Source organism: Myxocyprinus asiaticus, chromosome 36 (assembly GCF_019703515.2).
Source record: "Myxocyprinus asiaticus isolate MX2 ecotype Aquarium Trade chromosome 36, UBuf_Myxa_2, whole genome shotgun sequence".
Classification (NCBI taxonomy): Eukaryota; Metazoa; Chordata; class Actinopteri; order Cypriniformes; family Catostomidae; genus Myxocyprinus; species Myxocyprinus asiaticus.
The window spans coordinates 39,352,148-39,367,752 of record NC_059379.1 but is presented as its reverse complement, the minus strand read 5'-3'; the positions used below and the strand labels follow the sequence as shown (position 1 = coordinate 39,367,752).

At 39.0% G+C, this 15,605-nt stretch overlaps 1 protein-coding gene across 1 annotated transcript in view; it reads right to left on the bottom strand.

Annotated features, from left to right (window-relative positions):
- Positions 1–14,895, bottom strand: part of LOC127427134 (ADP-ribosylhydrolase ARH1-like) — a 34,719-nt gene extending 19,824 nt beyond the window's left edge. Inside the window, exons 1-4 of the mRNA XM_051674546.1 lie at positions 14,624–14,895; positions 14,081–14,195; positions 13,675–13,783; positions 13,502–13,600 (exon numbers count right to left, since the gene is read on the bottom strand). Of these exons, the coding sequence (XP_051530506.1) occupies positions 13,502–13,600; positions 13,675–13,783; positions 14,081–14,195; positions 14,624–14,631 (331 nt within the window). The 5' untranslated portion in view covers positions 14,632–14,895. The remainder of the gene's footprint in view (positions 1–13,501; positions 13,601–13,674; positions 13,784–14,080; positions 14,196–14,623) is intronic.
- Between the last annotated feature and the right edge of the window lie 710 nt (positions 14,896–15,605).

Genomic DNA, 15,605 nt, shown 5'->3' with positions numbered 1-15,605 from the left:
CGTTGAGGCGTGCAATGACAACAAGCTCAGTCAGATGATGCATGACAGACCCTCCACCTCCAAATTGATCCCGCTCCAGAGTACAGGCCTCGGTGTAACGCTCATTCCTTCGACGATAAACGCGAGTCCGACCATCACCCCTGGTGAGACAAAACCACGACTCGTCAGTGAAGAGCACTTTTTGCCAGTCCTGTCTGGTCCAGCGAAGGTGGGTTTGTGCCCATAGACAACATTGTTGCCGGTAATGTCTGGTAAGGACCTGCCTTACAACAGGCCTACAAGCCCTCAGTCCAGCCTCTCTCAGCCTATTGTGGACAGTCTTAGCACTGATGGAGGGATTGTGCGTTCCTGGTGTAACTCGGGCAGTTGTTGTTGCCATCCTGTACCTGTCCCGCAGGTGTGATATTCTGATGTACTGATCCTGTGCAGGTGTTGTTACACGTGGTTTGCCACTGCGAGGACGATCAGCTGTCCTTTCTGTCTCCCATTGCAATCTATTGCCCATCTGCATTCCTCATGCCTCCATGCAGCAAGGTCTCTTTAGTGTCCTACATTTTTATAAGTGTGACCTTAATTGCCTACTATCTGTAAGCTGTTAGTGTCTTAACGACCATTCCACAGGTGCATGTTCATTAATTGTTTATGGTTCATTGAACAAGCATGGAAAACATTGTTTAAACCCTTTACAATTAAAGATCTGTAAAGTTATTTGGATTTTTACAACATTATCTTTAAAATACAGTGTCCTGAAAAAGGGACTTTTTTTTTTGCTGAGTTGTGTGTGTGTGATATATATATATACACACACACATATACACACAGTACTGTGCAAAAGTCTTAGACACATAAGATGTTTAAAAAAAAAAAAATTTCTCTTAAAATAGTTATTTATATCTTCAGCTTTAGTGTGTCATTAGGAAATATAGATGTTAGACTCCCAAACATTCCTTTTGCAAATAGAATAGAAGAACAGGGAGCCCTGCAACAGATGGCATGTCCCCCACAAAGCCCCCCACTGAACATCGAGTCAGTCTGGGATTTCATGAAAAGACGGAAGCAATTGAGACAGCCTAAATAGATAGAAGAACTGTGGTGAATTCTCCAAGAAGCTTGGAACATCCTATCTGCCAACAAACAAGTAAACATTTGTCCAGGTGTACCTAGGAGAATTGGTTCTGTTTTGAAGGCAAAAGTGTTCACACCAAATATTGATTTAGCTTTTTTATGTTTACTGGACTTTGTATGACATTAATTGATAAATGAAAACTATTTATGGCATTAGTTTTGAAGACATCCTCACTATGCAACATTTTTCACAAGTGCCTAAAAATGTTGCACAGTACTGTGTCATATATACAGGTGCATCTCAATAAATTAGAATGTCGTGGAAAAGTTCATTTATTTCAGTAATTCAACTCAAATTGTGAAACTCGTGTATTAAATAAATTCAATGCACACAGACTGAAGTAGTTTAAGTCTTTGGTTCTTTTAATTGTGATGATTTTGGCTCACATTTAACAAAAACCCACCAATTCACTATCTCAAAAAATTAGAATACATCATAAGACCAATAAAAAAAACATTTTTAGTGAATTGTTGGCCTTCTGGAAAGTATGTTCTTTTACTGTATATGTACTCAATACTTGGTAGGGGCTCCTTTTGCTTTAATTACTGCCTCAATTCGGCGTGGCATGGAGGTGATCAGTTTGTGGCACTGCTGAGGTGGTATGGAAACCCAGGTTTCTTTGACAGTGGCCTTCAGCTCATCTGCATTTTTTGGTCTCTTGTTTCTCATTTTCCTCTTGACAATACCCCATAGATTCTCTATGGGGTTCAGGTCTGGCGAGTTTGCTTGCCAGTCAAGCACACCAACACCATGGTCATTTAACCAACTTTTGATGCTTTTGGCAGTGTGGGCAGGTGCCAAATCCTGCTGGAAAATGAAATCAACATCTTTAAAAAGCTGGTCAGCAGAAGGAAGCATGAAGTGCTCCAAAATTTCTTGGTAAACGGGTGCAGTGACTTTGGTTTTCAAAAAACACAATGGACCAACACCAGCAGATGACATTGCACCTCAAATCATCACAGACTGTGGAAACTTAACACTGGACTTCAAGCAACTTGGGCTATGAGCTTCTCCACCCTTCCTCCAGACTCTAGGACCTTGGTTTCCAAATGAAATACAAAACTTGCTCTCATCTGAAAAGAGGACTTTGGAACACTGGGCAACAGTCCAGTTCTTCTTCTCCTTAGCCCAGGTAAGACGCCTCTGACATTGTCTGTGGTTCAGGAGTGGCTTAACAAGAGGAATACGACAACTGTAGTGTCTGTGTGTGGTGGCTCTTGATGCCTTGACCCCAGCCTCAGTCCATTCCTTGTGAAGTTCACCCAAATTCTTGAATCGATTTTGCTTGACAATCATAAGGCTGCGGTTCTCTTGGTTGGTCGTGCATCTTTTTCTTCCACACTTTTTCCTTCCACTCAACTTTCTGTTAACATGCTTGGATACAGCACTCTGTGAACAGCCAGCTTCTTTGGCAATGAATGTTTGTGGCTTACCCTCCTTGTGAAGGGTGTCAATGATTGTCTTCTGGACAACTGTCAGATCAGCAGTCTTCCCCATGATTGTGTAGCCTAGTGAACCAAACTGAGAGACCATTTTGAAGGCTCAGGAAACCTTTGCAGGTGTTTTGAGTTGATTAGCTGATTGGCATGTCACCATATTCTAATTTTTTGAGATAGTGAATTGGTGGGTTTTTGTTAAATGTGAGCCAAAATCAACACAATTCAAAGAACCAAAGACTTAAACTACTTCAGTCTGTGTGCATTGAATTTATTTAATACACGAGTTTCACAATTTGAGTTGAATTACTGAAATAAATGAACTTTTCCACGATATTCTAATTTATTGAGATGCACCTGTATATATATATATATATATATATATATACACATACATACATAGACACACACACACACACACACACACATAAGGGCTGGGTGATATGACGATGTAATTGGATATCGATGATGTCTTACAAAGATCCCGATGCCGATTGCGAACAGATGATGATCGACAATATCGGGAAATGGCAAAACCATGGATCCGGGAAGTCATCAAAAATATTAAACAGCGGCCTGGGTGTGAAACTAGCACCCGCCAAATGCAAAGAGGCTAAAACCAGTTCGCAAGCTCCTCATCCAAATGTATTTAATGCGCGGGTAATTTTGCTCATCTACCCGCAACAGGCGGGCGACCTGTCTCGGAGTGACACATGACAAGAAATGCTGTTAGTCACAAAGACATGCGCTTGAAGAAACACAGGGTTCCCACGGTCATGGAAAACCTGGAAATATCAGGGAATTTTAAAATTGTGATTTCCAGGCCTGCAAAAGTCATGGAAATTAATAAAATCTTCAAAATCATGGAATTTATAGTTCAAACATTTTTATTTATTATGCTCTGTCTTTAAAATATTTAATCAGGGTGTTGCACTGCACTGGATTAAAAACACATGGTGAAGAGTTTAAAATATATCATGTTATTTAGAATACCTGACCAATTAGAGACAACGACGTTCCGCTAATCCCCACCCATTTTAGGATTCACGTTTTCAGGCCAATTGTCATTTACCCACTTATTTCAGTGAAGTGTCTCTCTTTGCTAATTTTCACGTAACCTACTTTAGCATGTAAAATTAGCTTTTACAGCTAAGTTTAACATGCAGGGAAAGTGCAACTTTAACAATGCCTTGCTCAGCATGGCCAGGTATGGAAAATGGCTAGCAAAGTATCGGGATCCTATGGTGCCCGGGAAGGGACAGATTCGGTTCACTTAGTTTTGTCAGTGTCACATCATAATAACTGTGGGAATGTGATAATATGTTGTGGCCATTAGATATTATGTTGAGGGAACAAGATCCTTATCTCGTGGCCACAAGAAAATGATCTCATTCCCTAGACAAAATATTTGTCCCATGACTTATGTCGATGTAAAGGGCTAAAAAAGACCTATATGAAATGGGGTAAAGTTAGATTTAGGCTCGATATTAGTTGGATATTCATTTTCTTTTACCCGCGCTCTCTGAAGGCGACAGTCTTACAAAAATATTGTTCACACACTTGGCCTAAAGGGTATATAACTGTACTACAAAGGCCATAAAACATTGTATGCAGAACAGTCAACACTTGGTGTGGCTACAGAATTATGACTGAACATGCATTGATGAGCTTTCATTGCCTAGCATACTCGGGGAACATCTGAAAATTCCACCCTCTATGCTGTTGACATGCAAGTTAACACATAAAAAAAAATATAAAAACAGTATTGTGCAGTATTTTCACATTTCAAAGGTTGTAGTAAGTTCCCAGTGATTAGACTAATTTACTACAGTTGAGATTATTATCTTTTCTATTTGCAAAAGTCTAAAATTTATTTTTCCTATTGACACACTAAAGCTGAAGATATAAATAACCATCTAAAGTGCCTAAAACTTTTGCACAGTACTGTGTGTGTGTGTGTGTGTGTGTGTGTGTGTGTGTGTATATATATATATATATATATATATATATATAAAACAGCAAAAAAGAAACGTACCTTTTTCAGGACACTGTATTTTAAAGAATTTTGTAAAAATCCAAATAACTTTACAGATCTTTATTGTAAAGGGTTTAAACTATGTTTTCCATGCTTATTCAATGAACCATAAACAATTAATGAACATGCACCTGTGGAACGGTCGTTAAGTCACTAACAGCTTACAGACGGAAGGCAATTAAGGTCACAGTTATAAAAACTTAGGACACTAAAGAGACCTTTCTACTGACTCTGAAAAACACCAAAAGAAAGATGCCCAGGGTCCCTGCTAATTTTTTGTGGAAAAATCCCAAGAGTTCAGCAGTTACAGAAATACTCAAACCAGCCCATCTGGCACCAACAATCATACCATGCTCCAAATCACTGAGATCACATTTTTTCCCCATTCTGATGGTTGATGTGAACATTAACTGAAGCTCCTGACCTGTATCTGCTGATTTTATACACTGCACTGCTGCCACACGATTGGCTGATTAGAATCGCATGGATGATTGTTGGTGCCAGATGGGCTGGTTTGTGTATTTCTGTAACTGCTGATCTCCTGGGATTTTTACACAAAACAGTCTCTAGAATTTACTTCAAATGGTGCCTAAAACAAAAAACATCCAGTGAGCGGCAGTTCTGTGGATAGAAATGCCTTGTTGATGTGAGAGGTCAACAGAGAATGACCAGACTGATTCGAACTGACAAAGTCTACAGTAACTCATATAACCACTCTGTACAATTGTGTTGAGAAGTATAGCACCTCAGATGCTATTCTGAGATGCGGGTTGGTGCTGTTTTGGTGGCAAGAGGGGGACCTAAACAATATTAGCCAGGTGGTTTTAATGTTGTAGCTGATCGGTGTATAAAATATATATATATATATATATATATATATATATATATATATATATATATATATATATATATATACACATACACATACACACACACACACACATATATACATACACATACACACTGGCAGCCAAAAGTTTGTAATAATGTACAGATTTTGCTGTTTCGGAAGAAAATTGGTACTTTAATTCAACTGATCACAAACAAAGTACAGTCAGGGCATTATTATTGTAAAAAAACAGCACCATCACTATTTGAAAAAATCATTTTTGATCAGATCTAGACAGCCCCATTTCCAGAAGCCATCATTACAACAACTTATCCTTTAGCAGAAGCACTGTCCATGCTGCTGCTAACATAGTACTGTCCATTTTGCTTCCCTGTACCGGTGTTCGAACTTTTAGTCAGTAATTGAGCTGTTGGCCCGGTATGATCCAGTTTTGCGAGAGTTACTGGATAAACAAGCCATGTCAATTATTTAAGCCCAACCATTCAGAATGAATTGATTGCGTTATCATCTATGAAGGTGCATGACCAAATTGTGTCCGAGATGGAGGCGGCAGAATTTTATTCTATCATAATAGACACTACTCAGGACATCAGTAAAATTGATCAACTGAGTCAAGTTTTCAGATACGTTACCTTTCACAAAGACTATAAAATATAATTTTAAAATGATAATCCAGTGGACGTTGATGTCAATGAGAGTTTTCTGGGATTCCAGAAGATCACCGATCAAACTGTAGAGGGGCTCAAAACAAAAATCCTTGAGCTGATCCACAGTAAGGGACTGTCATTTAAAAAAATGCAGAGGCCAAGGATATGACGGGGGCTAATGCCATGATTGGCATTTATTCCGGGGTGCAGAAACGGATCCATGACATGGAGCCCAATGCTGTATACATACGTTGTGCAGCACATAATTTGAATTTGGTGTTGAATGATGCTTGTCAACATATCACAGCGATCAAAGAGTACTATGACATAGTTCAGAGACTTTGTTTTCTTCAGCCAAAGCATCAAAAGGTGGGAAATTTTAGAAAATCAGCTTTCAAAGCCAACACTGAAAAGACTTTTCTCACGCAATGCTCTCCACGCACTACATTTTCATTATACTGATATCCTGAAGGTACTGACAGTCCAAAAATCGCTCTACAGTCCAAAAAAATCAGAAGAATGTACAGAGGCGACTGGACTTGTCAAGTCAATGGAAACATTCGAGTTTGCAATTATGATGGTGATTCAGGAGAAATTTTTAAAGTCTGTCAATGTAGTTTTGCATATACTACAGAAGAAAGATGTGGACCTTTTTCAAGCAGCAACCTTACTGGACAATACTTGCAACAACTTATCACAGCTAAGGGATCAGTTTGAGAATATCAAAAGCACCGCACAAGGCCTTGCTGCATCCTGGGGCATCACCTGTCATTTCGCTCAAAAATTCTCAAGACTCATAAAGTGGCACGGATCAGCGTCTCACAGACCCCGAGGAAAATTTCAAAGTAGGTGTTTTTACGCTTGCACTGATACAGCTGTTTCCCAGCTCAAACATCGTTTTAAAGGGTTGGATACAATAGAGATGTAAGGCTGGAGTCGGAACGTCTGGACTAAGGGACGACTACTCCCTGGGAGCACAAATGACTTTCCTGAGAATTAACATTTGAACACCCTCTTGCATAAGTAGCAAAACCATCCGAGACGCACCACACCGAGCAGTTTACACCTCACCCTTGCACTCTCCCCATCACTCTCTGTTCCCCCTCTTCTCTCCCGCACCTAAAACTCACTCAAGATCTATGCAATGTTAAGTGTGTGCAATAAGTCACTATACATATTTAGTATCATTTCAAATGTCTAAGTGCATCTGGTAAAATGGTCTCATTCTCCCAGCCATAGTACAAACCTCCAAGAAGTTCTAGAAGATGAGAAATATTGTGTGCCACTTAAGGTGTGCCCTCCCTCAGACCCTTCATTCAAACTACCTCCTGTATGCAAATAAGTGCTCTCTTCTACAGGTATCGAGAACCCATTCAATCACAAATTCTGATTGCCCATTTGTGACCCCCTGAATGGGGGACCAAAACCTAATTATAACTGCAGACACCTCCATTTGGAAAGCCTGGGTATTTAAGGAGAGATGGCAAAAGGTTCAGGGAATCTGTAGACAGATCTCCCGCATGATCACTGTGTATAGTATTCATTGCCAGGTAAATATTCTTAAATTCCTTGATCTCTGAATTGTTGATATTGTATGTGATTGGCTAATGATTTTATCTTTGAATTGGATTTTGAATTATTGTTTTGTTACCTGGTTAATAAATTGTTATGTTTAAAATTATTCTAATTGACCTGGTGTTTTTAACTCTAGTAGATTACGTTAAGTCCATAACACCACAAATCTACGCTCAGTAACGGACTAAAATACAGCTTTGGTGGAGCAGAGGGGCACACCGACTGATGTTTTAGAGCTCCGACTAACACATTGGCATTAGTCATGTATACTTAGACTGTAGAGGCTAATAATGGGTTTTTCCATTTAGAACAACAAGGTGTTGTCAGACCAATCTAAATAGGGGTGAGCCTCAACCTCTGATTATTGTAATATTATTTTAACTAAGTGTACATGAGAAACCATGGCATGATTATACAAAGTTACCATTAGAAGAAGTTAAGTTGGTCAGCTTAGTTCTGTGGTAATGGTCATGACCTCTGGTTCGATATAGTCTTACCTTAATTAAGTGTGTTCAGATCTATGGGGACTAGATAATATGTTCTAGAATGAGCAAAGTGGAGTACGGCCGTCTAGGATATTAGTCACTCACCTCTGTCTAATAACCAAGACTGACAAATTTGTGATTATGAGTTCGTATACCCGGCCGGTGCGAGACTCAAAGTGTTGTAGGAATCCGGATGAACGAGTGTAGAATGTAAAGTAAAGTGTTAAATAGAATAATCAAACATTCACCTAAATTTAATGATTAATAAACATTATTTAAACCTTTTTTCATTATTGGAGTCAGATGAAATAAAGAAGTAATACATATAAGGAAATATATTTAATTTAATCTTGTAGTGTTGCGTAAAAGGAAAAACAGTAACACGCAGATACCCTTCTACTGTGCCATTGGCTGCCATCCTTGGACCAGTGGGCGGACCCTTACAGAGAGATGATTCAGTTTTTTATGTCCAAGTGAACTCCTACATGCAGCTGATGATGTGTTGCACGTATTTGCCAAAACACTTGCAATGACCTACAACGATATTTCCTCCAATTTTCCATCACAGCTGCTTTCGTTTCGACGTGCCCTGCAGTCAGAAATAAAAACAATTGAAATGGGGTCACTTAAAGATCTGACCGAGCTGCTGATTCTGAAGCTTACCTCTACAGTGCAATGAAAAAGTATTTGCCCCTTTAAATTTTTCCTAATTTTATGTTTTAGATCTTCAAACGAGATAACATAAAACAAAGGCAAGCTGAGTAAACACAAAATGCAGTTTTCAAATATATATATTTTTTATTGAAGCAAAAGTTATCCAACACCTATATCACCCATGTGAAAAACTAACTGCCCCCTTAAACTTAATAGCTGGTTGTGCCATCTTTAGCAGCAACAACTGCAACCAAACGCTTCCGATAACTGGAGATCAGTCTTTCACAATGCTGTGGTGGAATTCTTCTTTGCAGAACTGCTTTAGTTCAGCCACATTGGATGGTTTGAGCATGAACTGCCTGTTTAAGGTCCTGCCACAGCATCTCAATCGGGTTCAGATCAGGACTTTGACTAGGCCACTCCAAAACTTTAATTATGCTTCTTTTAAGCCATTCAGAGTAGGGATGTGCGAGACTAATCGACTAAACGGTTCTGATGCCGCTAGTCGACACTGGAATTACTAGTCGGTTAATATTTCCCCCCCCATTAAACTGATAATAATTTTTACACATTTATGTTTGGCTTTATATTTTTACAGAAGCTGCACTTAAATTGCTGTCATGTTAATGTTACATATTTTAAATAGAATTAATAATACAAATATTATTTAAAAAAAGAGGATATCTTGAGCAGATACAGAGTTTAATTTCACCTCAGGCTGCGAGTGCTTCTTCCCGCTCTCACTCGCGGCGCGCGCAGGAAAATGTCCTCTCGCTAGACAAGCAAACTCAGCAAAGTAGTTATGAAATCACTTCGGTGGTGCGGGAATCGGCTTTCCAAACATTTGAAAGTCCCTATGGATGTTTTCACATTTGAGTCTTCTTTAAATCTGTGCATGCTTGTACGTTATTTTTCCACTGAGCGGGCTTTTCAAGTGCAGGATAGCCGCCTCAGGTGAGTCAAGTTCCGTCTTTCACCGGACCATGTCGACGGGTTAATTTTGCTCATCCAAAAAATTATGCTTTTGAGTAAGTAGCTTAGAAAATAACTGTTTTAGGCTAGGTATGCCATTTTTTTTTTAATCTGCTGATTAAGAAGGCTATTTTCAACAAGGTGCCGACTAAATGGGTTAAACTATATTTTATTCTGTGTGCACGTCATGTTTAGAATACATTAGGTTTATTGCAGGCTACATCACAGGCCTATTTTTTCTATCCTATAGCTACTTTTTTTTATTTTATTTTTTTTAATATATATACATCGTAACTGTTATTGGTTAACGTTCTTTAACGAACAGCTCTCATATTAGATCAATGGCTAATGCACGACTGCACGTCGTGAAATACGCGCAACTTTTCAGAGCATTTTTTTCTCTTTCATAGATTTGGCTTAGTCTACCTGTTAATTATTTTCAACAATGTCCTGACTGTTTTAATATGTTAAGTAACTTTTACTTGGTGATTTCCATTTAGAACAGGCTTTTAGGGTTGTTCCATTGATCCTGCACTATTCATTCAGTTGTTTTCAATAAATATGTCTTAAATATTCGCTAACTTCGATTCAGTGAATGCGTGTCATGTTCTATATTTATTGTACAATGATCATAATTCAAGGCGAGGACGTCGCAGATAAATGCCACTTTTCAGTGTAATTTAGCATCGGATTTGGAATAGATTAAGTATTTTAAATGGGTCGCATAAACACTTTTTTTTTTTTTTTTTTAACTGTTTTCTGAAGGTTGGTTTCTCTTTAGACTAGTCGGTTACAAAACTTCCGTTTAAACGACAGTCAAATTAGTCGTAGCGCACATCCCTAATTCAGAGGTGGACTTACTCCTATGCTTTGGATCATTGTCTTGCTGCATAATCCAGTTGCACTTGAGCTTCAGATCACAGACTGATGACCGGACATTCTTCTTTAGGATTTTCTGGTAGAGAGCAGAATTCATGTTTCCCTCAACTATTGCAAGTCGCCCTGGCCCTGAAGCAGCAACGCATCCTCACATCATCACACTACCATCACCATGCTTGACCGTAGTTATGATGTTCTTTTTGTGAAATTCTGTGTTTGTTTTACGCCAGATGTAACGGAAACCCTGTTTTCCAAAGAGTTCCACTTTTGACTCATCAATTCACAGAACATTCTTCCAAAAGGTTTGAGGATCATCAAGGTGTGTTTTGACAAAATTCAGATGAGCCTTAATGTTCTACTGGGTTAGTAGTGGTTTTTGCCTCACCACTCTTCCATGATTGGCATTTTTGGCCAGTGTCTTTCTGATAGTGGAGTCATGAACAGTGACCGTTATTGATGCGAGAGAGGCCTGCAGTTCCTTGGATGTTGTCCTTGGCTTTTTCGTGACTTTCTGGATGAGTCGTCGCTGTGCTCTTTGGGGAATTTTGGAAGGTCAGCCACTTCTGGGAAGGTTCACTACTGTGTCAGGTTTTCTCCATTTGGAGATAATGGCTCTCATGGTGGTTCTTTGGAGTCCCAGAGCCTTTGAAATACATCAGTCTGGGAAGGGTTAAAAAAAATCAACTTTTTCCTCAAAATTTCTGGAATTTCTTTCAACCTTGGCATAGTGTACTACTGGGTGAGACCTGTAGCCAACCATGCTGCTGAAAAAGTTCTATTTAGGTGTTGATTTGATTGAACAGCTGAACCCCATTATGAATGCAGTTTCATAGATTTGGGGATTTAGTAACTAAGGGGGCAAATGCTTTATCACACAGGCCCATTTGGTATTAGATAACTTTTTTGCTTCAATAAATAACATTATCTTTTAAAAACTGGATGTGTTTACTCAGATTGCCTTTGTTTTATATTAGATTTAGTTGTAATTTTTGAAAATTTAATATGAGATATACACAAAACAGAAGAAATCAGGGTGGGGGCAAATATTTATTTACAGCACTGTCTACCAAGTGTCACAGACGTGGCTACATCTTTGATGCTTTTTTTAACGATCCCGGTCACCGTGGCACGTGCCGAGAGGTCTTTTTCTAAATTAAAACCTATAAAAAACTGCCTGAGAAGTACAATGATCCAGGAAAGACTCTCCAGACTTGCAGTTCTCAGCATTGAAAGTCAGCATGCGCATCAGATGGACATAACAGACATCGTGAAGGAGTCTGCACGGAAAAATGCTAGGAGAAAAGTATGTTTTGGACATTGTTAAAGGTACGATGCTTTATTGCATTCCTTTATCAGCTTTAAGCTTAATTGAATCAAACTAACTTGATACGGGTAGCTTAAATGTAAAACATTGTAATTAACTCGTTTTATCCTCGTTTGATGATAAAAGACATGTCTGTCAAATTCAAAACTATATTCGACCATCTGTACAGATAGCCGAATATAGTTTTGATGGAAGATAGACGAGCAGATGGCAAGGGTTATGGCACTGGTACGTGATATTGAAGGAAAAGGTGTATCCCCCCCCTGATTTGGTAATGTGGTGAGGGTCCCCACCTCCTCTCTTGCAGGTTTGCGTTAAGCGACTGGGAGTGGCAGCCCTGATGTGCACAACGGAGCAAAAAATAAGTGCCTCTAGTGTTCCAGGAAACTGCCACAATACGTTGAATGAGGCACAAACTAATTTTGCAGAAATGTAGTTATAATAACGTAATTCCATGAGACCTAAACACTCTAACCAGAAAGTCCAAAGAAATCAATTTTAAAAGGTGACGCCCACTGTCGTTGAGTGCCGTGCCGGTAGCGAAACCCTGAAATTAAGACACCAGGCTAGTGGGGGCCTGGGTAGCTCAGTGGTAAAGACCAGTGGTAAAGACCACTGGCTACCACCCCTGGAGTTTGCTAGTTCACTAGTTCGAATCCCAGGGCGTGCTGAGTGACTCCAGCCAGGTCTCCTAAGCAACCAAATTGGCCCGGTTGCTATGGAGGGTAGAGTCACATGGGGTAACCTCCTCGTGATCGTTATAATGTGGTTCGTTCTCGGTGGGGCGCGTGGTGAGCTGAGCATGGTTGCCGTGGTGGATGGCGTGAAGCCTCCACACGCGCTATGTCTCCGTGCTCAACAAGCCACGTGATAAGATGCATGGGTTGACGGTCTCAGACGCGCCATCCGGATTGAGGCAAATCACTATCACACGACCATGAGGAATTAAAAGCACATTGGGATTTGGGCATTCCAAATTGGGAGAAAAAGGGGAGAAAATCCCCCCCCCCCCAAAAAAGACACCAAGCTTGTGTTTGAATGAAAAATCAACCCAAAGATAATGCTAAAATGAAAATGGATGCAAACTAGTGCTAAAATTAAACACAAAGGACCTTCGTTTATTTATTACGTGATTAAATTATTTTTTAATTTATTATGTATTTAATGATTTAATTTGGCCCTCCATGACTCTGCTGCCCTGACACTTCTCATTGTAATGAGAACCAAACTGAAACTTTTTTGGGAAGAAGTGTGCTTTGAAATGTATGGCTTGACAGTAATGACAGCATTATTTACTAGAGGAGACAAAATATAAATTACACTTGACACAAGTTCATAGAAAAGTAAAATTGTAATTATTTTTTTTTTTTATTATTATTTAACAGTTTTATGAATTTAAAAAAGACAGATACAATACACAAATTTAAAACCTATTATAAATTATCCTTTAAATCTAATGCTGTAAAATCCTCTGGGACCGGAAAGTTGTTCTAATTGAAAAATCACCCACAAACTTACCCAGAATACTTGATGGTCCTGGCTTCCTGCCGTCCATGTCTTTCATTCCCTCCACGTAACGGAAGGCAACCTCATGAAGTAACTCCTCACCTTCTTTACCTGCAAGACAATGGCCCATCATCATAAGTCTGTTCGTGAAATCTCAGTCCAAACACATCGACTGATGGACCAACCTGTCGCTAGAGCCTCCGCAGTTGCCAGGTGAAGCACTGTGTCATCGCTAACTGGCCAATCAGGAAGCTCTGCACGGATGTTTTTCAGCCCTCCGAGCTCTTGCAGTTCCTGTATGATTATGATAAATTACTGACTGCAGATAACGACCAGCGTTAAAGGAATATTCCTGTTTAATATTCTGTTTTCTCACATCTGTGCAGCTCAAAATAAATCATATATATTTAAAAGTCTAAAAAATAAGCATAAATGTGCCTGTATATAAAAACTTGCATGGACAAACAAATATCTGATGACAAACCTGATACTGGTATTCTTCTAGGCTGAAGATTCACAAGCATGCAGAGCACATTAAACAGAAAACAGTTTGCTGGATAATGCTGTTGTATGAATTGTAGTTGGTCAGACCTGGTGTATGGCAGGACCGGATTGATTGTATTCCCACAGCTGATTCCTGTAACCCAGCGCATCTCCTACACCACTGAGCAGCATGCCTGCTTTATAATGCTCCACAGACACAGAACTGCAAGAACATTCATTCATACACATTCTAAGTGTTAAACTCCCACAGAAGGTCTATGCATGCTACACTCTGCCTCACTGAAGCCATTACGAGCAGTTGTTTTATTCTAAACACACATTTTCTTTATGAAAAGAAAGACTTGCAGTAAGATGCTCCAAAATTATCTTTATACGATGCATTTTTTTAGTGGTAAAATTGGTACAAACTTGATTTAGGTTCTTTAATATTTGAAGTACCTTGTAAATATTATGGTACATAAATATGGTAAATATCATGTATGCTATTTCTGATCCTATCACTGTACTTTTTTTTTTTTTAGAACGGTTACTCCTGTACATACTGCACTCGCAATTTATCATATTATAGTTCCTTACATTACAAACATTTCTTTTCGCTTTGTAACTGCAGCGCATGTCACAGTTACTCACCGGTCCATGTATGAATCTCACACCGGCTTCAGTGACGCTTTATCGGGGCACGAGTCTGGCAAACGCCGCGGAGACAAACTTTTCACGCTCTATTCTTATTATACATTTACCAGTCTTATTCCTTATTCCTATTATAAGTCGCCAGACTGCAGTACATGGAATACGGTTATTTTAATATCTCTCTCCTAATAAGGTTTAAGACCGTAACGTTTTTAGCTCAGCAGCTGTAGAAGTAAAATTGCTAGATGAGATTTACTGAGAGAAATCATTGATTAAACGGGGCGGGGCACAGAGAGTGATTTCCTATTGGCCAGAGTCACTCTGCGAGGTCTACAATAATAAAATAATGATAATAATAAGATAAATAACAAATTTGTTAGACACGCTAAGTTGTTTTACTTTCTGATTAAGCATCTCTACTGCAATAAATTTGGCTTAACGTTGGACGTTCGATATTCACAAATAGTCGCAAATTTAGGGACCGTCTCGAAAGATACATGAGACATTAGTGTTTACATGTCTAACTTCAATAGCATTTGATTACAATGATACGGAAGCTCTGAACCGCAAGGTGGAAAAAAAAAATAGTGCCTCAGTTCCTTCCTGAGCCAATTTTTTTCTCTCTCTCTTCAAAAAATTTTTTCTCTCTTCAAATTTTTTTTCTCTGTTTAAAAAAAAAAAAAAATTTCTCTATTAAAAAAAAAAAAAAATGTTTTTTTCTCTCTTCAAAAAAAAAAAGTTTTTTCTCTCTTCCAATTTTTTTTTTCTCTTTTTAGCTCGCTCGATTTCCAGCTCATGGCCTGTTATGTCAAGCAAATTCGGAAAGAGCCCCTCCAGGAATTCTACCATATTCTGATCCTCTGCTCCCTCAGGAATTCCAACAATTCGGACGTTATTCCGCTGGTTACGATTCTCCATATCCTCCAGCTTCTCCCAGACACAACCCAAATCCACCTTGGTCACTAGTGGATTAGCAGCTAAT